This window comes from Heterocephalus glaber, unplaced genomic scaffold (assembly GCF_053883595.1).
Source record: "Heterocephalus glaber isolate CG9 unplaced genomic scaffold, H.glaber_assembly_v1.0 deba00001428, whole genome shotgun sequence".
Classification (NCBI taxonomy): domain Eukaryota; kingdom Metazoa; phylum Chordata; class Mammalia; order Rodentia; family Bathyergidae; genus Heterocephalus; species Heterocephalus glaber.
Window position 1 is genome coordinate 5,765,225 of NW_028258293.1, and position 25,949 is coordinate 5,791,173.

At 41.1% G+C, this 25,949-nt stretch overlaps 1 protein-coding gene across 5 annotated transcripts in view; it reads right to left on the reverse strand.

Moving 5' to 3' along the window:
• Positions 1-25,949, reverse strand: part of Ano3 (anoctamin 3) — a 364,844-nt gene that overhangs the window by 75,073 nt on the left and 263,822 nt on the right. For all 5 annotated transcript variants that reach the window (XM_087211519.1, XM_087211518.1, XM_021263939.2 and 2 more), the window contains 6 exons: positions 24,264-24,395; positions 21,725-21,831; positions 19,433-19,488; positions 16,502-16,623; positions 12,773-12,907; positions 6,567-6,663 (listed from right to left, as the gene is read on the reverse strand). In XM_087211519.1, coding sequence (XP_087067645.1) covers positions 6,567-6,663; positions 12,773-12,907; positions 16,502-16,623; positions 19,433-19,488; positions 21,725-21,831; positions 24,264-24,395 — 649 coding nt within the window. The remainder of the gene's footprint in view (positions 1-6,566; positions 6,664-12,772; positions 12,908-16,501; positions 16,624-19,432; positions 19,489-21,724; positions 21,832-24,263; positions 24,396-25,949) is intronic.

A 25,949-nucleotide genomic window follows, 5' to 3' on the forward strand; every position in this document is an offset into this window, starting at 1 on the left:
CTGTACTCACCAACCTTGTGATGTTGCAAAATGACACAGCGTCTACACAACCAGAGGAAGGGAAGCACGTGCTAGGGGCCTCGTGAGTAGGGTGGGCTGGCTAATAGGTCTGAGTTGTCAGAACACAAGGACTGTGGCAGAGCTATGGAGATCTGCCAGCTGAGGTGGCTAAGTGACTACTGGGCAGGTGGTGTGTAACACAGGATGCATGGGACAAAGTGGTGATGCACACCTCTGGCTGGACCCAGTGGGACTGCACAAGACTTCAACACATCATTCAAAATGGCATGACATTTAAAACATATCAGTTGTTCATTTCTGGAAATTTCCATTTTAGGGTACAGTCAACTACAGGAAAAGGGAAGTGTGGAAAATAATACATCAAGTAAGTTGAGGGGTGTCGGGGCTACTGTGTAGAGAAAATAGGGGGGCATTTTCAAAGGAAGCTGAGGTGAATTTTGGATTACAGAAGATTATTATAAGGAAAGCTGAAGTGGGATGGAGTCCTTTGTGTCAGTCTGAGGTCCACAGTGTCCTCAAAGCGAGTATTAAATCAATACTATGTGCATTTTAATTGTCAATCTCTGGGACATGCCACAAAACAATAGGTAAAACAAGGAAATACAGGATACATTTTTCTGCAATGTAGCATTGATAGAAATACCACCATAAAAGGATGTGGTCCTTTCACAGGTTTGTGAACGGGTTATAAAATATTCTATGTAGCTCTAAAATCCTGACTATTACGGCTTAGGGTTTCTAAAAATGTTATAAGCATTGGTTTGCAGAACAATCATTATCATACATTATGTACAAGAGAGAAAAGAGCCATAAAGAAATTCTCCTACAGAGTTCATAAAATTACACCCAGTGGGGGTCCAGGCTTTCTGTTTGGGGGGGTCCTACAGAGCCACCTCTGGCTTTGGGCCACTGAAGAGCTGTCTGTTCCCTTAGAGGCAGACCTCATACGGGGGACTACCTGGGGTGTTGGAACAGGGACTTTGCATATGGGGGCTTAAAGGTCACCAGGAAACAATGGCTCTCCCCGGTTCAGAAATAGCTGCAATTGTAGAAAAGTGGCAAACCACAGAGCACATGTAACGGCAATGGCTTTTCATGGACGCGGTTTGACATATTTGATGCAGTATTTTCCTTTAGAACTACTTCTGTTTTTTTCCTTGCTAGATTCATTTTCAAATCTTTCCAGCATTTAACTCAATCAATTTAAACCCTACACTTTGAAAACACATCCATGTGATACAGAGGGCATACATGTGATCTTCATATCGCAGGAGATTGCAGACATGTGATGGGCCATGGAGCTAGAAGAGGGGTCTGGGGAGGCTTCGGACTGTGGCCTACAGGGGTGGCTGTAATAGTTTATCCAGGGGATACTGTGTATTAGGAGAATGAAGTCACAGAGACAAGAGGTTGATTAGAAACCTGTGATGATAGCGTGAGTTCCTAAAGGCTTCATTTAGGGTGATGACATAAGAAAGAGAGGCTAAGTGGGAAAGAAAGACATAAGAAAGAGATGAGACATGGGAGAGAGCGGAGCTCCTGGGACATCCTGGGTAGCTGGAGGGCAGGTGAGGAACTGAGATTTACCCTCTGCCTTATAGGCCAAGAACACTTGCTGTGTTGAAGAAAACGTGTGAAAACTTTCAGAAAAAATTTCCCCAAGCAGCATGCCAGATTCTTCTCAAAGCAAGAAGAAGGTGGTTCTGTTTTAAAACACACTTTTTCAATGAATTATTCTGTTCTAAAAATAGCTAGCCATTATGGTTAGGGGGCCTAGGAATCAGCATTTTCTTTAGCACTGTCCGTGTGAATTGGGACATTTATGAAGAGAGAAGAAAACTGAGCTCAAACAAACACAAATTCCCCTTCATTTGGGATATGGAGTTTGCTGTGGAGTGGGCTGTGACTGTGTATCAGTGAATGTGGCCATTGTCTAAGGTCACATTTCTTCCATGGATGGAGCTTCAAGCCTCTGCTGCCTCTCCTGTAACTACTGGCTTTTCCTCGAAACTGCTTGGCTAAGTTCATAGTAACACAAGGCTCTGGAAACTACTGCTTCCGCCTCATTAAGGCCCCACTCCACCGAGGAGAGCAAGTTTATCTTGGGAAGATTCAACCCTGCAGGCCCTGCTATTACTGAGAACCTGGGCAGCAGGGACTTAGGGACTTGGAATTTACTCTCTCTCTCTCTCTCTCTCTCTCTCTCTCTCTCTCTCTCTCTCTCTCTCTCTCTCCCCCCTCCCCCCATACCCCCATCTCTGGTTTGCTTCGCAGTCCTTAGCTTTTAGGCAGCCTAGAACTAGCATAACCATCTGTATTCATTGCATCTGGGCAGAAGCTACAGCAGACCTGGAAGTGCGCCTGGCTCCTCCTTCCCAGTCGCTTAGACATGCGGGCCTAGGAATCAGAACTGCCGAGGGAGCCTGCTGACATGTGGATTCCAGGCCTCCCCCTTGATGAAGTCATTGGGAATATCAGGATGTAGAGCCCAGGAATCTGCCTTTGAATAAATGTTGTCTGAGGCTCTGATGTATACAGACTACACACAGACTCTTTGGTGGAGTTTCTTAAAGAAGAAACACCTTTCTCTCTTATTCCTGCTCTAGGCGAAACCTCAGTGTGCAGTCCGAATCTCATGCTAGATATGGAATAAATGTTTTTAAACCACCAGACATTTAAAAAACCTAAACAAGAATTATTATGAATAAGGCCAGCTTCAAGGATGAGTCATTTTTGGAATTACATGTGTACTTTTAAAAGATTTAGTAACTTCTAGATAATTATTTCACTTAAGAGAAAAATCTAGCATCATGGGATTTGACAGCACAGTGTCCACATTTTTAAATGTGTTTATGGGGATCGCTAAATTGCAAAACTTTCTAATTCCTATACTTTGAAGTATTAAAAATAAAAATAGTCACAAAAGGAGATACTAATGTGACCATATACGATTTTTGTCATACGATAGGACTGACTCTTTTTCCATGCAAATCCACCCTTAAATTGTAAGGGGATGCTCATGAATGCACTTTCAAATAAATTATGTCAGATTTGATTTCTTATTGTCACAGTAGTGAAGGATTCTGTGAGGAACTGCAGTGACAATTACTAAATTATGTGGCCATGCGATCATGTGGCAAGGTGAACCTACACTGGTTGGCTTGTTCCTTTTTTTTTTTTTTTGCAGTACTGGGGATCAAACTCAGGACCCTGCGCTTGTGAGGCATGGTGCCGGGGCTAAATCTTGGGCCCTGGCTTGTTCCTCTGACAAAAATCTGCTTCCTTATTTCTGAATGTTCCCATCTAGAGTTATTATACTTTCTTACAAGAAAAAAATGTTTGTTTCCACCCAGTGAAGGAAGAGTTATTCTAGGTTTTTTTTGGTACTGGTTATCGAATTCAGGTCCTTGCACTTGCAGGGGAGGCGGTGGCACCACTGAGCTAAATCCCTGGCCCTGGGTTTGATTCTAGTTTTTAAAGTGCAAAACAAGCAGCTACATTTTGTCTTAGCTAGAGAAACAAATACAAGACATAGTAAATATTGCGTCCAAGTGGATTTTATAGCTTCTATTGTTGCATAAGGAGACAGTTTCCTCTGCAAGCTAACTTTCCATCTTCCTTGTAAGAGTTTTCAAGCCAATTCTTTCTGAGTCGTGCCTGTCCTTATAAGTACTCTCTCCTACCCAGAAAAGGATGCTGGCTTACTGGGTGATGACAAACCTCCTAGATTTAGTGTACATTGTAGAGATTCCTCACAGTATCACTCTGCACAAGTGGGCTCTTCTTATCTTCATTAACTGTTCAGATCATCTTAATATGTTTCATTAGATTTATGCAGGAACAAATGAGAAGTAACAAACATTTGGTTTTTTAGGTTTGGCTAAGGCTGTCATATATTTGGAAAGTCATTAGCTGGGAAAGGAATACACGCTTGCTTATATATCTAGTAACTGACTCCTAGGTTTTGGTAAAAAGTGACAAGAGTCAAGACTGGTGGCACACAACTATAATCCCAGCCTTGGGAAGCTGAGGCAGGAGGACTGCCCTGAGTTCAAGGCCAGCTTGAACTACACAGTGAGATCCTATCTCAAAAAAGAACATACTACTGCCATGAGGAAGTGCTGCTCCCATATTAGATATCCTTGTTTCTAAATCCTCATCATCTTCGTGGAATTTTTAAAGAATTAAAACTAAGCATATATTAAAAATTAAAATATTAACCAAGTAGTGTTTTTCTATGCTATTTGTTCAAGATAAATAATTCAGAAGCTAACTACACTACATTTTGGTCATGGAGTAATGAAATGTGTAGTGATTTGATGTCCAGTCTTGTCAAAATCAATTTTATAGAGATCATCACTTTCAGACCATGTAGGAAAAAAAAGGCTCAATTTTATCCATATATTAAAACAGCTAAAGTGCACAAAATATGTAAAACATTAGATTTTAAGAGTTTGGACATTAAGCAGTTCAGGCCAATCATCCATGAGAGGTGGGAAACAAATGGAGTGAGCACTAGGACTGCCTCAGTTTACCATCCTAAAAGAGCTCCAAAGATGCCGTGAGGGAGAACCCAGGCCAGGCCCGCGTTCGTGTGTGGCAGGAATAGTCTCACGGCTGAAGACAGAACCAGCCAAAAGGAGTGGGCTTGGAGCAGGACCTCCTCCCGCTGCCTGACCGGAAGCTCTCACCCGCTTTGCGCCAGGGAGAACAGGTAGAGCGTGGTTCTGCTGTGGGGAATAGTTCTAGACAGCACCACTGTGGTCCAACTCAATATTTGAAAAGTAAGACCTCCTTCCCCCAAATCAAACTATACTCCAGCTACCAAACCACAGCGAGATACCTCTGGTCACAGTGGAGTTAGAATAAAGAACGGCTGGCCATCCTGAGGCTTGGAGTCTGCATGGACACCGGGCTCTCATCTACCGCTGCAGTAAGAGACAGGGAAGGCTGCGTGTGCGTCTGTCTGCTCACAGCCCTTCTTCTTATAAGCGGTATTGCCATGCGGACAAAGTTTCAGATGGGAGTTTTAAAACAGATTTCTGCGGTTCAGATGTGGTTTGAGTCTCTCCCGGGCCTTAACGTGTTGAAGTTTAATCTTCATTTTGAGGTACGGGGAAGGTGGACACTCAATCCCATTATGGTGCTTTGGAGGAGCAACTCGGAAGTGATTAAGATTAGATTGTGTCATTGGAGTGAAGCCCTTTTGATCGAATCATATTGAATTTGTAAGAAGAGGGGGCGTGACCAGACAGATGCACCTGCCCTCCCGGTCCTCGGCATGGGATTCTGCAAACCTCTTTGGGACTTTTCCAGGAAGAAGGTTGTCCACAGCTAAGACACCTGGCCCTGGCACCTCCAGAACTTTAAGCCAGAGCACACTTCTTTTGTTAATAAAATAGCCTGCCTCAGATATTTCATAACCATAATGGAAATGGACTAATACAAAGGTTAACCATTTATTTAGCATCTGTTCCTCCTATTCTTTCTAGTGACTTATCCAGGAAGTAATAGCATTTGTCTCTAGGAAGACTTGCAGGTAAACATGCACAGAAGTTTTTCTTGAAATAGGCAATGATTTGAAACAATCCCAGAGTTTGCTAATAAACTCTGACACAGATGTATTGGGGTAATACTCAGCAACGAAGAGGAATGACTTATTGATAAATGCCACAATATGGGTGAATTTCAAAATAATTATGCTGAGCATAAGAAGCCAAAAAGGCATCCTGTAAAATTCCATGTCCATAAGAGTCTAGGAAATGCAAACTTATCTATAATGGCATGGAGAAGTTAGCTACCTGAGCACAGAGAATGGCTCAGGGAGGCCTGGGAGGCATGAGCACATGATCACAGGCTTTCGGAGGTGACAGACAAGTTCTTCATGTTGATGTTGGCATGGTTTCACAGGCACATGCATTTAACAAAATGCTTGTGTCACATTGTATGCTTCAAATATTTGCCTTCAACTGCATGAAAACTTTTATAAATAAAAGGTAATCATTATATAACTCAGTATTTCTTAAATTTGTAGGAATATTGAATAACTTGGGACATTTTAGAATATGCTCATATCTCGGTTCTACACCTACAGACTCCAATTTAATTGATCTGGGATATGGTCTGACTTTCAAGAATTAAAAATACACCTCTTCAATGAGTACAGTTTGATAATATTTTTGGTATGTTGTTTCATTTTTGCTGTACAATTAGAAGGATTTTACTCTCATGAGTCTTTCTGGAAGATACAATTGTAATCATCAGCATGAAAAATAAATGTTCTAAAAATAGCCTAGATATGATTGCAAGTTGAAGTCTGTGTCTACGGTAGCAATGATCAATTATAAACACAAAGGAAGACAAAGATACTCAAAGAAGAGTGTACTATCATCATAGTTTTGGCAGACTGACTTTTTTCAGTTGTTAGTGACACTAATGGTTGTTAGAACTGTTGGGAATGTTCAATTTTGGTGGAAAGCTGTGCACTGGAGGACTTCTTATGCCTGCTCCTAGGAAACAGTAGAGTCTGGGGAGGAGATACTCACCTTGGCGTAGATACAGCTGTCGTTGAGCCTCTGCAGTGAGCAATTCTTGTCACATAGAGGGCACATGAAGACCTCCGTGGCTTTGCAGATCTCCTGGCTTGAGAAATCAGATAACAGAAATCATGAGGCTCTGTACTGACAGAATCACTCACCTCACCAGCAAACCCTGCTGGAAGCAGCCAGAGCAAGAGAAAAAGGAGAAGAAACAGAAATGGTGCAGGGTAGTGGGCTGGCTGGGAAGCACTTAGACTATAGCTTCCATGCCAGCACTTTGGGATATTTGTGATATGAAGGTTGGTGTTTGCTTCTTTGATTTTAGAAACCTCTGTCTCGACAATGAAATGGTATTAGATCATATTGTACACTTGTGTGACACTTGGGGAATGTTTAAAAATAAAGACACTTTTATACATGATCTCATGGCGCTCAGGACTATCTTGTGCACCAAAGCTGGGGAGTTTTAACTGAGTTCATAGGCTTAGAAGGGGCTGAGCTGGAATTGACCCTGACTATTCTGACTTCTGAAGACCACATACGATTCATCATTCATCATGCATGTTGTGGTACATGACATTGGTGCAGAATGTTCACTGGAAATTAAAGGGGTTGGTGTGTGTGTGTGTTTATGTGTGTTTATGACTCCTTGACAAAGTCCGCCAGGTTTGCATGACATAGTTTCTATTTAATTAAAAGCATCCACAATTATAGTATAACTTTATGATTATATCTCTTCAGTTTTATGCCCACTGCTATTACTGGGTTTTGGGGTGCTGGGGTTTCCTCCTAGAGTTGGTTTCTAGGTTCCTTCTGTCATGAATAAAGAATCAGTTAAGACAAGCACAAGAAGTAGCAATGTTTTATATTCACTAAAAGTAGGAAGAGAAACATGATCTTCAGAGAGAGTGTGGACCAATTCAAAGTAGGAAAAGAAGTGGGCTCCACAGGGTGGAGGTGGATCACTGTGAGAGAGCACAGTAGTCCAGGGCTCAGAGGCACTGCCTTCCTCAGGCTGCTGTCAGATCTTGACTGTCCTATTAAAAACCTGCTTGAGATCTCATGAGAAGAACAGAAGACAGCATTCTCTGGGCATGCGTCTTAGAACTTCCAGATTTACAGGTCACATCCACTTTCCCAGCCAGCTGCCCATGCCCTAATCACCTGCCTCGCTGCCTTGTAAAAATGTTGGCATACATTAGAGATGGCTTTGAAAGGAGAGTTGGGACTCAACAACAATTCCTGCATAACCCCACAGAGTGACAGTTCACAGCAACCTGCTTTAGGATATTTTGTGTCTTTATCTGCTGTACAAGCTCTTTCCTACTTAGTATCTCGAGCAAGTTTTCTTTAAATGAATCTGCTCTAAAAATACAGAAAGGAATTCAAAGGCTTTACGGAATCTGCTTGAAAATGCAACTGTTAATGCAATTTTAACTGACAATGCTTGCAGCAAGATTTACTATTTTAAAAAGTGCATACAATCAAAGCCAAAAAGAATGCATGTGTATTTCAAGTGTGCGATGTATATAACTTCAAGCCAAAGGGAGAAAAAACACTATTGAGGATACCATAGAACACTAAATGGTTTGTAGTGGTAAAGTTGCTAACTCTTTACTCAACTTCCATTAATGGTAACTGTCTCCATTAAGCAAAGTAAAACAATGTTCATTTAAGAGACTTTCTAGAGGTCACAGAACAAGCAAGAGCTACTTCAGGAACCCAATTTTAGGTTTTGTCTGATTATAGACCCAGTCTCCATCACCTGTAACATAGCTAAAGGAGGGGTAAAGTTCATTTCACATTGAAAAACAAGTTTTCTAGGGACAGTTTACTTATGATGCAGGTGATGGAAAGGCTCTTACATATACTACACTTCCTCTGCTTTCACATGGAGCATTTTTTTTGTAATCAATATATCCATAAAAAGTAGAATGAAGTATGCAGAACATAGATTTTAAACACCTAAAAGAAAGCAGAGATTACATCTCCACTTAACAAACTAGTAATATCCAGAAGCAACAAGAATTAACATAGTTGTTGAAATTTTAATTAAAATGGGCTTCCTATCATAATTTACCATGGTTTCATAAATGCCATAGTTTGACCTGCATAAATTTCACACAGAAAGTCTACTTGAGCTGGCTTATCCTACATCATCTTTCCAACCTACCAAATGGCCAGACAAAAGCCCAGATTTACCAGGGCATGAGGACCAGAATTTCACCATTAGGATGGATCATAGTTTTACTGCCATAGTCATTAAATAGATTTTCTGTCAATTGCTCAAAGCTTAACATGACACATAGCATCAACAATATAAAACAATTATTTCTGAGAACCTTTATTTTAAGACCTAGAGTAAAGTATTTGAGAGTGTCACAGGTTTTTGTTTTTGTTTTGTTTGTTTTTTTACCTAATCACTAGAGGGAGAGAGAGGTTCCATTGTCTTTCTTTCTTTCTTTTTCTTTTTTTTTCTTCTTTCTTTCTTTCTTTCTTTCTTTCTTTCTTTCTTTCTTTTCTTTCTTTCTTTCTTTCTTTCTTTGTTTGTTTATTGCAGGCTTCTTTAACCTAAATTGCCACTCTAGTGGAGGCTTTCTTTTTTTTTGTTTTCTGTTGCTAGATATACACCTCAAGAGATTCCAATTACTGCCTCTAGACATACACCAAAAAAAAAAATACAAATTACTGCCAATTAAAGATAATGAAAGTTAGGAACAATATTTCTACTGGGAGTTGACTGAACTTCACTTCGTGTGGGAGAGAAGAAAATGACTGCTTGGTGATGTGCCTTTTGAGCAGAAAAACATGAAAACAGGTGTAAAGGAATCAGATGCCTGTCCAGTATCTGATGCGGAGTTTGAGGGGAAGCAAATTTTGCCCAATGCTTCTATTTGTGAATGGAATTGCTCACGAGCAGCAGCATTCATGAACTGAAGAATTACTGAATATTGTGCTAAGTGAAATAAGCCAGCCACCAAAGGGCATTTCTATGGGGCTAAATAGTCTAAGACAGTAAGAACTCATACGGCAAAAGAAAACAGATTTGTGGTTGCAAGGACCAGCAATCTAGTTTCAGTTACTCAAGATGTGAAAGTTACAGATAGGTTTTGTACAACATTGTTCCTATGTGCTATTGTGCACTTAAAATTTTGTTGAGTATAAATCTAATGCTAAGCATTCATACCACAATAGTGTTTTAAAAAGAATCAGATATAGGTTTGAAAGTTAGCCAACCCCTTAATAGATACGGGCCCTGAATAAGTCATTTATTCCTCTGAAGATGTATTTATTTGTCTCTGGGTGAGGGTAGCATCTAAAGGGTACTGATAATCTTCTGTGTATGTCTCATGCATATGTGGAACAGAAGAGACCCTGGCTGTTAAGGATAAGGTCAGGAAAGCATTTGGAAGGTTTCACAGGAACCAACAGCTTTGTAAATCTGCCCAATACTAAGCACCACATAAGTTTTTTGATGTGTTCTGATGACAGAAAAAAGCAAGAATGAACCAGAAAACTGGAATTTCCACTTTTTAACCTTTTACTGAAGCCAGTGGCCCTAAGAAGCAGGCCACAAATACCTGGTTTTTAATTTTTAAATCCTGTGATACTGTCTTCGAGGCACAGGTATGAATCCATCTGGCTATGAAAGAGCAATGCATAGACACACACATATGCATGCATGCAGTGATCTAGAACTTGATGGTTTTGTGCTCCTACAATTAACTTCAGGGCAATTAAAAAACATGACCTTCATTTAGCTAAACTTATCTGGTAAAAACACGGTAAACAGACTAACATCTGGAGCTTTTCAAAAAATTTATTACCCTGCAATAAACAAAAAAGGAGCTTAATAAAATAATACTCACATGAATCAACACAGAATAAAACCCAGTCTCCTCCTGCCCCCCAATGAGATTATACCTATGACTCAACCACGTCTGCCACCTTGAATGGAAAATTTCAGTCCCCAAATTTTGAAAGTCAAGATATTCAGGGCTGCTTATCTTGGTTTAGAATAGAAAGTCTGACAGGATTTTAATTATAGTGTGACAGCAGCAGCAGTAATATAATACCATAAAGCACTGAAGAAAGAGCTCACTAATGCCTTCTGAAACATTTCTGGTACTAAAGGTTAAAGAGTACTTATTTCAAACCAAAGGAGCCTAATTTATTCCACCAGCGCATAAATCAATAGGAACAGCCCGTCCATCCCCTTTTGTTCATTTCCAGATTTGCAAGGGTGGAGGGAGGAGGCTACGTCTCTTGCTAAAACTTTATTCATTTGTTCTTCATGGAAGCAGCTTGAGCTGTAGCTCATGAAGAATCATTTTCCACATTTGTTAGTTCACTGCAAAAGAGAGTTTCTCTTGTCAGGCCACTGTAACTAAATCCCAACCTGAGACCCAGAGGTTTCTGACTGAGCAACGTACAGGAGGAAAGTCCAAAGAGGAATAGAAGAGGGGCTGTGTTTACAGTAAGCAGAAGTCTGTCAGGCAAGATGGTGCCTGCAGAGAGAGCTGAGCTTGCAAAACTTGTGTCTGATGAAAACGCTTTCGAGTACCAGTTGCTTCGTTTTCATGCAAGTTAGCACTGCAACTCATAAAGAACAAGGAACAACAAATCAAGAAATTGGGTTAACAAATCAAGATAACAAACCAAGGAACTTGGATATTAACTGGGATAGGACTCATGGACAACAAAGATTTTTTTTATGGGTGAGGATTGCAATATGTTTACAAACATCTACATATGCATATTATATTTTAAAAGGAAATTCAGGGAAATTAATTTTTATTTTATTTAATTTTATTTTTTAATTTTTTTAAATTAAATTCTTTTATTGGAACATTGTACGTATACAACACAATTACATTCCTCATTGGGAATTGTACCTTTACATAATGTGTCTTGGTTCTTATTTTTTCCCCATTCCTAGCTCTCCCTTCACCCCCTCCACCCTTCCCTATTTACAAAGACTTTATTTCCATTTTTTCCATTTCTCATCATTTTTCCTTCCCCTTCTTTCCTTTCCCCTGCCCCTCTCACTACCCCTACCTCTTTGGACCTTTTCTTCCTATTTTGGATTCTCGATTATTCATTCTAATCATTGGTACATTTTAGGTATACAATATAATGACATTCATCATTGGAAATTTGCACCTTTACATAGTCTCTCTTGGTTCTTACTTTTCACCCTTGCCCAGCCCTCCCTTCAAACCCTCCACTCCTATTTACAAAGATTTTGTTCCTATTTTTCCATTTTCTCATATTAATCCCATTCCCTTCTATCCTTTCCCCTAGCCCTCTCACTTCCTTCCCATTTGCCCCTTTTCTTCCTATTTCACATTACCTATTATACATTTAGTCTATATTTACACTTTCAGTTTCTCACACCAGAGAAACTATTCAGTATTTATATACATGTGTGTCCTATTTATTTAACTTAAGAGTATCGCCTCAATGTGCATCCACTTAGCAGGGAAATTAATTTTTAACATCCCTTGAGGACTCTAACAATAGAACGGGGTGTTGCTGTTACAGCCCAGCAGCAAGGCCCTGGTTAAAGGCGGACCAAAGGAGAAGAGCATGCTGAGCACCAAAAGAGAGGGAAGGAAGCATGTGGCTTCAGATCTGAATTTGGCCTTACGAAGCTGAATTGTTGACATATTCATGATCTATATGCCAACAGAATGTGCTGCTAAGAAGAGCCTTTAATCCTAGGTGACTCCTGTCTCTATTGCATAATCATGTATTATTTCTAGGATCAACATATTCCTATTTCTAAATCATTAGCCATTTCATTTTAACCAAATAATCACCATTCTGATATGTGTTTGACTATTTCACTATTATTTTTAAATTGTTATGTGGGGTATTCTGGAAAGAAGAAATTTGGGACAAAGATAAGCAGATTTGGAATTTACCTGAGAGAATTTACAAACAAAAGTATAAAACTGCCCTTTTAATAGTCTTTTGTATTTGAAAAAACAACAAATAATTTTATTTTTATTGTTTTTATGACCGGCATTATCTGTAATCTTTTGCACACTCAAAACATAGGCCAAGCAGTTTTGTTTTTTCTTTTTCTTTTCTTTTCCGGTACTGGGGATTGAACTCAGGACTTTGGGCTTGTGAAGCAGGCATGGCACCACTGAGCTACATCCCCGGCCCTGGCCAAGCAGTTTTTGACAAGTGTCCCAGTAGCTTACCTCACTTGGCTTCCATTCATGGTTACCAGTCCATAGAAGAAGACACACAGTCCAACGACTGCGGCGGGAATCAGCATTCCAGTGTACCAGCCCAGCCACGCAAAATACAACCCAATCTTCTCGCCAAAGTACAGCCTGCAGAAGAAAGCAAATCTTCAGCACAGGGCCACGTACCTGACCTTACAGATACCGGCACCACGGCCATTGGGCATGACAGACGGAAACCTGAGGGGGTCAGCTCGGTCCCTCTTCGGTTCCACGTGGAGTCTCCAACATCACAGCCGGCTCCTGAGTCTCAAGACTGTCATGGTAGGGACAATTTGCAAAGCATATTTCTTTCTGTGCCAAATGTCTTAGTATAGCTCATAAAGCTTTTATGGCCCAGTGGTTGCCTTTCTCATCCTTCTGGAACCATCTCTTTGGAGTCTCCAAACCCCAAGCTGTGCTAACCCATTCTGCTCCCATGAAAGCTGGAGACAGATTTCCCCTCCGCATGGAGCTGCCAGCAGACATTTCACTATCCGCTTGCCTCCTGGCCAGAAGCTTATGGTGTATCGCATCTCATCTTTCTCCTCAAAGCTCACCTCTGTGGCTTCCAGGCCACCCAGTAATTTCCCTGGTTAAGTGGTTCCCTAAAATTGAAATGCTTAACATTTTTTTCACCCTGTTCCCTGTCTGACTTGTTCTAGTCCTTCACTTAGTGTCAATTCTTCAGGTGTCCTCCCGATACCCTCTCCAGCCTGGATCAGATCTCCCTGGTGTTGGTCCCACCCAGCCTCATCTATGCCTTGGTGCCCTAAACTCGTAATACAATGGACCCTCGAGTTACAACTGGCCTGACATATGAACAACTTGGGTTACGATCAGAATTTTAGTTTTAACTTATGTCCAAAGTCTTGAGTGACGACCTGAATGCTGCCTGCTTGTGCTTCCAGATGGTCTCAGATAGAGATTTCACCCTTAAAGAGTTCTGGAAGGAACATGACAACATCCTTTCCTGTGTGGGGTTAATTGAGAAATCATGAGCCAGGGTCTCTCTAAGGACACTGAGATCTGCCTGTGTACAGGAGAGAGACTTAGAAGGCTGTAGAGAGGAGCCTGAGCCTTCCACTGACCAACTTGAGTTACGGCCAGTCCTCGGGAATGAATTGAGTTCATAAGTCAAGGATCCACTGTACTTTATGGTGACTCCTCTTCACTCCTTAGGCTGAAAGAGGGAAAACTGCAGCTAATCCATGGTCACCACAATGGGCTGAACCGTGCTGAAGGGATGAGGTCTCTCCTTGCCCCGGCTGACAGTATAGCTATGTGGAAAGGGTGATGGCCAAGGCAGTTCTGATGTCTCCTTGGTGGTGGCTTCCTGGCCTAGCCTCCTGCTCACAGGTTTCCAAACACTTGTCAAAATAATGGAATGTTCCTCACTCTCTACTTCAGTTAGGTCTCCATCTTCCAGAGCCGGTTACTGAACATACAGTTTTAGAGTTCGTTTGGGGATATTGTGCTGAGAAACTGTTTTCTTTTTTCTTTCTTTTCTTTTTTTTTTTTTTTTGGTACCAGGGATCAAACTCGGGTCCTTGTGCTTGCGCAGCAGGCGGTGAAACCACTGAGCTAAATCCCTGGCCCTAGAAACTGTTCTTGCTATGAAGAAAATTCTTCTGTCATTTTTTCATCCACAGTTTTTTCTTTCTGAAAAATACTCTTTCAACTTCATGCTCTGTGTTGTGCCAATTAAATTTTGTGTAAATTTCATCAGGTAAGGGCTTGGACTCAACCTCCCTTAAGCATCATTTATCTATTTTTTTCCTTTTATTTAGTTATTCTAAGAAACCCCAGTCATTTCATTTATCATGGAATGATAGTGTTCCACTTTGAAACTTGGTTATTACATAAATTATTAAAATATAAGTTTATAACACTAATTAAAGCCACTTTTTCTTTACACAAGTGTTCCCAGGTGGTGTGGGGGAATTTTAGAGCCCGTTGTAAACACAACGGGGATCTCCTCATAGCAACGATGACGGAGGCCCAGAGAGAGGCCTACTCATTTAGAGAAGATTGCAATAAATTTAAACTCCACCCTGTTGAAGGTTGAGGGGAGCCACAATATTACTAACGTGAAGCATGATCAGCTAAGGTAAGACAGATTTCAGATCTGTGTCAAACAGGCAGGGACCGGTCCCAGGCAAAGAGAGATGGATAGGAATCATCCTGACCTGGAGTGCTAGGTCATAGTCTTCTACACTCTCTCAGCGCTACTTGGACTATTTCAAAACCATGACAAACCCCCGCATTTCCCCACCACCTCCCTCTTTACACACAGGGGTACCTCGGTTCACAAACGCAGTTCATTCCACGATTCTGGGGAAAATGACCATGGCTGTGTTCATTACTCGATGCAGAGCTCTCAAACAGAAGTGAAATTTTGCCAAACACTTCTGGTTGTGAACCATATTGTTCGCAAACAAAAGCCTCGATGAACCTATGCACCAAGGTACTGCTGTGATTTAATGTTGTTCCCTGTGATGTTGCACTTGGTAACCTGTTCTGCTGGTGATGTCATCATAAAATCAACAAACATCGAAATCTAGTGTTGTAGAGAGAGTTATTTAATTCAGCCATTCTGGTTGAAACTTTAAATTCTTCTGATGCCTACTGTGAAATACTTTTTAAAATGTCACATAACTATTTTGTTAAGCGGGTTTTGTAGCTAATGATTATAAAATGTACTCTCTCTAGTTTCAAATATTTTCCAGGGGAAAGTAGATTGAAACTCAATAAGCTTTGGCTATTGAATGTTTGAATTCTGCTTTTAAAATGAGAAAACAACACAAACATGTCCAGAAATGACTTTTGCAAAGAGGGCCAAGAACGGACCCTTTGTTTTCCATCCACTACTGATCAGCTGCCTCGCCGAGCAGCCAGATGGGCTTTACCTGTGGTTCTCCATCACCCACGGCCAAGGGATATGAAATGCCCAAGTCCAGAACACCACTTCCTCTCATGACAGAGAGGAAGCAACACAAAGAGAGAACCACATCCTCAAAATTGTGCTCTCTTAAGAACAACTTAATTTTCAATTATTACAAAGTCAAAGATTTTAAGGCTGCTGGCTGGTTATTAAATAAAAACCTGGCCGTTGCACAAAACTCTACAGCTGAGATTGTGTAGTATGAATCCTCCTCATCACCATCTCAATTTTGGTAACAAGGAAGTTCCTAGAGACAAGGGGGGGTGTTGAGGGGCCATCTACACTGCTTCGTGCCCTCCTTCTTGCCTGGGGCCTTTGGATTTGTACAGAACAGCGGGTCACCTGGTTCCCTGGGAACCTGCTCAGGGTGGCGTTGGACCAGGGGTGCGGGCAGACCTGAAAGCGCAGGAAGGAATAATTCAGGCCCTGTTCCTCCTCTTGGAAACTCCCGGGGCTGTGTCTCAGAGCTGAGACTCAGGCCCTGGGCTCTGGCGGTACACTGTGTCCTGTCTGTCTCCCTTTCTCCCTCGGGGTGTTGGTATATTTCCGCTGCTGCCGAGCCCTGCTCGATTTAGAAAGCTACGTTTAATTTCTCAGCTCTCCCGTTCCCCGCATAACAAACTCCCTGCATCAGGGTTTTTTTGTGGAAAAGTCGCTCGTGGTTTCTCCTCTCCTTGTCACCCACTCCCCGGTACAAGGTGGGAGGTGCACGACACAAGGAAGTGTATGACTGCGGCCACAACTCGGCCCGTGTGCAGAACCTGATCAAGTCCAGCGGCTGATGCTTGTACCACATGCCCCAGCACGCCCAGCGCTCGTACAGCAGGTGCCTGTTGTTTTGGGGCCCGTGGGTTCTGATGGGCAGGCTGCTCTTGTAGGCGCCCTGGAACACACAAGACAACAGCAATCGCTATGTGCTTGCTCTCCTCTCCTTGTGAGATCAGAACTAAACCAGAACAATTTCGCTCCTTGGAGAATAATTCAGCAATTCATGGAGAGCTCCAGAGGTCAAAAATGGAAGCTCAACACTGCAATGGTGTGGCAGATGCCTGCCTGCTTTGCTGGAAATATTCTGAGAGTGCCTTAAATATCATTTATGGTTTTTTAAATTTTTACTTTTACTGCAGTAGTACATGTTTGCAGTTCATGAAGTCTACGTTTGTTTTGGGGATGGGTACATGGACATAACTCATTCCTTTTTTAATTCCCTTCTCCACCCATTTCTCTCCTTCTGCGTCTAAATCTCTTTCCATTTTCATCTTGCTGTTACTATTACTCTTAGGTCGTGTTGATGACAATGTGTACACTCATTTTGAGCAATGGGTACCTGCGCGTCACGTATTTTAACTCTTCCTACTCCCCTCACCCTGCCTCAGTCTCCTGGACCCTTTCCATTTGCAAGAGATCTTTTCCCGTGTCCTTCTCACCGCATTTTATTTGGCTCTTGTTTGTATTTTGCCTTTGTCAAATGACGGTTACCATACAGTAATTTAGCCGTGTGTCTGATTTGTTTCATTCAACACTGTATTTCCCAGGTGCATCCATTCAGGGTCACTTTTGTAAACAACTGAGTTCTCTTTCACGTGAAGCAAATCAGATTTCAAGTGTCACTGTTTGGAATCTGTGGCCTTTTAATAAACACAATATCTTCACCACTGATGAGAGAAATGGCTGTGATCTTTAGTTCAGAACCTGAGAGTATTACTATGCTGTAAAATGTGATAAAGTCGAAGGAATTTTCATTTTCTTTACCGTAGCTAAGAAAGAGAAGAAGTGCTCATGTGAAGAGGATGGGCTTGCACCCCAGGGTTAGTCATGTCTTAGAACCCAAGAGATCTAAAATTCTACTTCAGATAAGACTTCCAGATTTGAAGTATTTAAAAAGTTTGTTATGTCTTCTCCCAAAAATCTGTCAGAGGGAGTTGGAGTTTATAGGGCTAATATTTCCAGACAACCACGGCTGTGAGTTAGACTGTTAGAGCAGACTGTCCTGAGATTTGCTAGGTAAAGGAGAATGAAACAAAATCTCAGCTATCTTTCCATTACTGCTGGTAATTCTTCAGAGGTGCATAACTCTCCTTCCCAGTTGCTGTGGATAAATTTGAAGCTGACTACAGCAACTCTTGGAGCAACCCATGGAGGACTCGTCCCTCGGGGCAGCAGCCCTGTCCCAAAGGCCCGGGGAAGAGTCTGGGCCCCAGGAGCACCAGCCTGACTGCTGCACTACCCGCTAGTGAGTTTAGGGCTCTGTGGGCTGTCGGAGGTGGGCAGAGTCGAGGGAGGTGGGCTGCTGGGGAGCTTTGAGGTGAGTCTGCAGTGTGACTCACTCTGCCCTCTCTGCTTTGCTCCACCATGTCCTGCTGCCCTGCCGTTCCTGCTGGGAGATGGTCAACCATGGACCATAACCTCTGAAACCATGAGCCAAAAGAAGCCCTTTCTCTTTTAAGTTGTGCAAGTCAGGTGTTCTGTCCTCAAAGTGTTCTGTGACCAAGACAACAGCCTTAGTGCTCACAGGATAGCTATTTTCTTGGTTTTGACACTGAGCTGCAGCATACTTTGTGAATCATTGTACTAACTCTGCTGCTCCGCCTCAGTTAAACTCCCTGTTCTGGCTTGACAGTTAGATGCAGTGCACCAAGGAGAGAACTGAAGCAATCACTCTTGTGCACTTGTGGATTCCTGTCCTTCCTGTGGCTCATGCATATTCAGTGAGCACCAGGCCCCCTGAGGGCCCCTCCTCCAGCAAACACACTTCCCTTTTCCATACTAAGAGAATTACAGAGTCTAGTGACATCCTCAGCAAATGGTTTCCTCTTCCCCCCGTGCTAGGTATTATCCTTAAATCTCAGCTAGTGGTAAAAATATGAGATGCACACTCCTCTCCTGCAGCAATGAAGAAGAAAGTTGTGAACCAGGAAGTCGTGATAATCAGGCCATGGGCATAATGTGGACCTAGTTTTCTTCTTAGTAAGCCTTGCTTTTTGTCCCTCAGTGTACTTAAAATCATGAGAAAAGCCCGAACCCATTTTGTTCACTTTCAACTTTGTTTACTTCTTTGTATTTCAAAAATATTGCTTTCTACTCTGTTTGTTTGCATTGCACATATAGTACTGCTATATGTATATTCCATATGTTAGTATTTCAACTACACTATTCACATAAATGGAAAAATGAACATTATTTATAACTCAATTGTAATAGGTCTCAAGTTTCACACACAAAAAATGTCAAATGAACTGCCAGGACACAGCCTAATTATGTAGAGAAAATTACTGCATAGAGAAGAAACCGAACCTTCCTCTTCTACAAAGGCCCTCTCAGGGCCTTAATTTGCTTCTCTGAATTAGCACTAACTTTGGGATATCTGATATCCTATTTGTTTTCTCTCAGCTTTGTTTAGATCTGAAATTGGGATAATAGCATTTATCTCCCCAGTGTTATTGGCAGAATAATGGAAAAACACATGGTTGAACCTAGCTTGTGAATCATGCAAAGTGTCTGTTATTATTATTTCTATTCTTTTGTAGACAGATGTAAAAGAATATAAGCATGGAAAATTGGTAGTGATGTCTCAGCTGGTCTCAGGCCCCCTGCGGAGGTGTGTAGTCAGATTTAACTATAAAGAACACAGGATCAAGCATTGACATGATAAATTTAAAAAACTAAAAAGAGAAACTGCCTTTCCAAATTACCTCATGTGGGGGAAATGCTGCTATATACGAGCCATTGTTTATAAGTTTACGGATACCTGGAAAAAGAACAGCAAAATAAAACTAGAGTTAGCTTCAGTGAAGGATTCCCTCTGTAGCACATATATATCCTCGGGACAAAGAATTAATGGAAAATGTGAAATAACTTGAATGTCCTCCACAGCAACAATCACCCCAAGTACAGCACGATTGTGGAGGAGACTGCTGGTGTGTCTTCTGGTGCCCTACAGTGACGGCTACTGGAGATGAACCACAGGATACCAACATGGCTCCACTTGGCCCCCTCATGACATGGGAGGTATTTCATTACCTGCTCATTTGGGTTCACATGAACCAGGGACAACTTTTTTTTCTTCTTCAAAACAATACACCTTGTTCAAAAGGAAGAAAAGGAATTCTGCACCCTCCCCAAACATATCTCAAATTGTTACTGTACTGAGGAGTCTATTTGTTTATACCGAGCCAGGAGGACACAAATAACAGCGTGAGAAATCCAACATCCGCTGTGTCTCTGCTAGGGGTCAGCTCAGTGGACACTGCACCTGGAGCTGGTGAGAAAGCGCTCTGAGACAGCAGTTTCTGTGGCAGTGTTAGTTATATTAATAAAGAATTAGAAACAATTGGACACCCAAAACTGGAGTCCTTTAATTATTATGGTGCAATCATTTATTTTAGGTGTTTAAATAATTGTGATTTAATGAATGTTTATTGTCGAATATTGACCACGTATTTATAGCAATGTTGCCAAACAGTACTCAGAGTTTAAGAAAATATTCATAAAGGCAACTTTTAAAAGACAGAATAATGTAAATAATGCTTGTTTGTATCTTTCTAAACACATGTATAATTTTATATATTTAGTACCAATACACATATTTTCATATATTTCATACAAATTTGTAACAGTGAAAATTGCACTTAGAGATAATTTTTAACCCTTCTGGGTTTATACTACTAAGGGATCATTTATTTCATTTTTATTCTCCTCTGTTACTGTACATTCTACAAAGTGCACAATACCTTCATAATCATTTAAAATATTTTAAGCCTATTTAAACATATAGTGCTCTCCAGTGACAGATTTTAAACTCATATTCTGGATTTCTCAATTTTTTAGAAAATTTGGTGGTGAATTTCCCAGTTCTGGTAAAGTTCTGTTGTCTAATTATTTTGACTGCTCAGTCATTAATAAGTTGTTAATCAGAGGAGAACCAGAGGCTAAAGTAGAAACAATTTAAAAAGCAGAAACAATCCATTTTACCCATGTGGTGCTCCATTCAATACAATCATCGGAGGCTGGTACACATTTTCAGTAACTGTGAATTTTTTAACTTCAAGGACATCAGGACATTTCACTAACATTTGATGTCTCCAGTGTTACAGTTTTCAGCCTTATAGTTAAAGGGGCAGATTCTTACCTGTTGTTTTGTTTCTCAGCTGTAAGTAAACTTTGCAATTTAATTTACTTTTCCTAGGTAAGATATGCAATTTTCCTTTGTATTATATGTGTTATACCAGACAGGTTAATACTCAAAAAACACAGAAATTTAGAAAATTAAAAGTAGCTGTTATTTTACCGGCCAGAGATAGTCTCTATGGGTTTTTAAAAACATATTTTCCTAGACTTTTCTTTCTTTTCATACATGTGTATTTAGGAAACAGAATTACATAAGACTTAGAGCTCCATAATATGCTTTTTCTCACCTAATAACGCCTTATGGGTGTCTTGCAAAGTAAATAAATAGAGAACTAGTACCTCATTTTTAATCTCTATGAGTAGAGTTTGTGCACACCCTTTGTGTAATATATAGCACATAATTCATGCTCAGTAACTGTTATGAGAAGAGTGAATAAATACAACAACTTCTAGTGAATGCTCTACATAGGTGGTATTTAACTTACTGGTCAGTCCACAGTGATGGACATTTTAGGCATTGTTAGTTTTATTCTACTGTAAAGAAGTGATGAACAATCCTCTGTCTATATTGTCATTCAAAATTCTGATTGTGCTTTAAGACACGTTTCAAAAAACAATTTTTTGTTCTAAAGAATGTGCACATGTTACATATTGATACTTCTTTTGGACAAATCTCTTCCAAAGTGGTTTTTCGTTTATTTGAAAAGTTACAAAATAGGAAGTTTATATGATTGGTGTTCCGAGTGTTATATACTTGTATTTAATGCAGATGAAGCTTTAGTTGTTCAAAAACCCCCATGGTGATTTGGGGTGTAACTCATACCAAGTTTACATCCAATTTAAGGTAACATTCTTACCCACTTTGGATATCCCATTTTCGTATTTGGTGCGCTCCAGCATGTGGTAGACTATCCTGCTGCGGGTAGCATTGCTGAAGAAGGTGTCCTTATTATTTATTATGAAGCTGTGAAAATAAAGGGGTGGTTTTTACCCTTCCGAGCAGAGCACAGAGACCAGCTGCAGTTCCAAGTCCCTGGGAAACCATCCATCTCTTTTCTCCATTAAAGCTAACACCTGTAAAGAATAGTGATTCCAAAGAGAAATCCTTCTCTTAAAAAACCAATTGAAAAAGGGTAAAAAAGACTTCACACAAAATGCAAGGGATCATCAAATATTCATGTTGCTATCTTCTTTGAGTTTATAGGGAAGTTTAAGTGCCTTCTTTTTTTTTATTTAGCATGGAACAAGGGGAGAACAGATTGCCCACTGGTTCACATAAATTTTGCACTACTAAAGCAATGCAGTTCCAAATAGAATGCATTAAAAGTTGATATTATTCCTCCATGTCACAGTTTCCAGTCCAGCTCAGCTGGTTCTTAGAATTTAGCAATGAGCAGGAGTTTGCTGTCCCCCTCCGTGTCCTACACTGTTATCATATGTGAAGATAAGCAGGAGGGACCATGAGAGGAAGATGCAAAGAGCAAAGGAGAGGAGGGCTGTCTTAGCATTTATTTTATGGTGTACTGCAGCCTCCAAAAGAAAGGAAGGAAGGAAAGAAGGGTGAGAGGGGAAAGAAGAATATACTAGGTCTCATTTGCTCAAATCTGAGCCTTCCTATTTCACCCTTGATTCCTCTTCACTCTCTGTATTCACAGTGTCCAGACAGAGGTGCCTGTGGGACTCACCGGCTTATCTGTCCTGCATGTCATGGTCTCTTGGGTGGACCACGGCAGGGCTCTTCTTAGCTCACCACTGAATCCTCCTGGCTTCTGAAGCACTGCTCTGACCCTAACAGCTCGGCTCCACTTTGAGCATGTCCACTGACTGCTCTCCATTACTAGCACAGTTAAATTTCTCATTTCTCCAAAGTCTGTCTATACTTGTACTCAAATTAAGCCTTTGATCCTTTCTTATAGCTTTGGCTTCTTGTATCCGGTCATCTGTCAAGTTGTGTGATTTTCTATCACATTCAAATCCCTAGTTCTTTTGCGGTAGATTTTGCTCTCCTTAGTATTCCCCAACCACCACCCCGCCTCTCCCCTCTTCCCTGCCTACTTCTTCCATGCTGTAAGGGGCTCTCTCCTTGAGAAAGGCTCCCCTGAGCCTCTCCTCCAAATGTGGCCCTCCTTTGCTTTGTTTTTGTTTCGCAAAACATGGATTTTGCTTGTGTCTTTCATAACACATTGATTTTACTCAGCCTTGTTGTATTTGATCTGCACAGCTGTGCATTATCTTGGCACCTAAGTTCCTCAGGACTCTGATACTCTGTGCTTCATCTCTACACTCTGATCAACAGAGTCAGCATCCTGGAGCTGTGGTGGCAGAGGAAATCCCACCACTCCGATGTTCCTGTCACCATCAGGCTGAGTTGGTACATCTGAACAAATGTTTCATAAGCAGAGAACTTGATTTTTTCATGGAGTTCAGTATGTAGGCAAGAAACAGATGATACTAGCCAGGAAAAAGTCAAATTCAAGATAATTGCCATGAAGAAAATTGAAATAGCATAGAAGCGTAGAGAATGACTGGGGGAGGGAATGATGGTGTAATTTTCATAGAAAGCCTCTCCGAAATGATGTTGGATGGGAGCAGATAGAAAGGTTGCTTCTAGCTGCACTGCCAAGAATTAGCAATGGAGTAAAGATACTACTTGGAAGGGAAGGGTTTCCAGGATGGCTGGCTGCATCACAGGTTTGGTGGTCTGGAATTGTTCCATCCTTTCCTCAACTTCCACATTGCCAAAAACAAGCTAATCAGGTTGGAATGAGCAGGACCTGTAGCCTGGGCCCCACACTACATTACATGAGCATGACAAAAACAGAAACTGCATCACAACCTCCTTTAAATCCTCAGTGTCACATACAAACTCAGTAAAAGCTATTTGAGTAAATACATGAATAAATAATGAACACATGAATACACAAATAAATATTTAAGCAGAAAGTCTTGCAATATTCCCTAAGGAAGTTCTCACCTTTATTTAATAAGCTCAAAGTAAAATGGATGGTTTAATTAATGAGTATATTAATTGACTTCAATATTTGTGTTTAATAATTTACTAATTAGAACAATTTATTATTTATAGAAAGTCTATTATTATTATCATTATTGTTATTTTAACTGAATGCCTTACTAACATTCAATAATTTTGAGAGGTAAGAGGAAGACTACCAGCTGTGGATTTATAATTAAATATTTGCTACTGGAATGTCTCTACATTATAAAATTAATAGAGAATAATTGTTGCTTATTGTTGTTCATAAGTTAGGCAGACATTTCAATACAATGATACATCCTGTAACCTAGTGCTGAACAATCAAATTGGCCCCAGGTGTTGTTATTCTATAAACAAAGCCCAAGTGATGACAGCAGGTGGGAAAAAGTGACAGAACTCACTGGTGAATCCGAGCTCTGCTGAAAGGGCCGGTGTAACAATCGGACTCCTCCAACTCTGGAAATGCTGACTTGTCGAGAACCATTGGATTTTGGGACATCCACTTTTTGATTCTTTTAAAATAATTTTGTACCCTGTAACAAAGTCACATTTTAAAATTAGACTAGGTTGTGGTCCACAGCCAAGCTAACCTTCCATGACAGTTCCCTTAAATATCAGAGAAAGTATTCCAAAAAGACAGACAGCCCTTCCACACAACCACTCATTAATCCATGTGCATCACTTCTGTTCCCACACTGAAGAAACAATGAGCAAAACAAAACAAGCGCTGCATTTGTTTAGACTCTCAGAACAACTATGTATCCACATGAAAAAATGTATGAAAACATCCAAGAATCAGCACACATAAAGACGGAGGTAGGACAGAGTATAAGAAGAGCAGTGTGTTATATTTATTAAGGCTGTGTGTCTGTGTGCATATGTCTTGCTCTCTTTGTAGACATGGATTACTCTATCATTCTTTTAAAAAGAAACCAGCCATGTGCTGCCACACCAGTGGAGCCTGAAAAGACAGAAAAGGTTCACACACATACGTTGTTGCATCTGGCTCCCCCTGTAACCAAAAAAGAGGCACAATGCCTAGTGGGCCTATTTGGATTCTGAAGGCAACACATTCCTCCCTTAGGTGTCTTACTCCAGCCCATTCACTGAGTGACTTGGAAAGCTGCTAGTATGGAGTGGGGCCCAGAACAAGAAAAGATTCTGCAACAGGTCCAAGCTGCTGTTCAGACTGGTCTGCCACTAGCCACATGATCCAGCAGATCTGATGATATATGAAGGTCAGTGTCAGGTACGGATGCTGTCGGGAGTCTCTGGCAGCCCCCATTGGTGAATCACAGTGGAAGTCTTTAGGATTTTGGAGCAAGGGTCTGCCATCATCTGTAGATAACTCCTCTCCCTTTGAAAAACATCTCTTGGCCTGCTACTGGGCCTTAGTCGAAACTGAATGCTTGACCATGGGAAACCAGGTCACCAAGCGACCTGAATTGCCTATCATGAACTGGGTATTATCTGATCCACCAAGTTCTAAGTTTGGACATGCATAGCAACAGTCTTTCATTACATGGAAATGGTATATACATGATGGAGCCCCAAAGCAGGTCCAGAGGGTACAAGGAAATTACATGAGGAAGATGCCCATATGCCTATTGCTCCTATACCTGCTCAACTGCCTTCTGTTTCCCAGCGTGCACCTAGCCTCATGGGGTATGCCATATGATCAGCTGTCAGAGGAAGAGAAGTTATGCCCTGGTTTATGGATGGCTCTGCACGTTATGCTGGCACCACCTGCAAGTGGACACCTGCAGCAATACAGTTCCTTTCCAGCATATCCCTGAAGGACAGTGGATAATGGTGAAGGGAAATTGTTACAGTGGGCAGAACTTTGGGCAGTGCATGGTAGTACATTTTGCCTGGAAGGAGAAATGACCAGATGTGCAACTGCATACTGATTCATGGACTGTAGCCAATGGTCTGGCCAGATGGTCAGGAACTTGGAAGGAACATGACTAGAAAATTGGTAACAAAGATATCTATCAAGGGAAGAGGTATGTGGATAGACCTCTCTATGTGGGCCAAGGATGTGAAAATATTTGTTTTACATATAAATGCTCACCAAAAAGTGACCT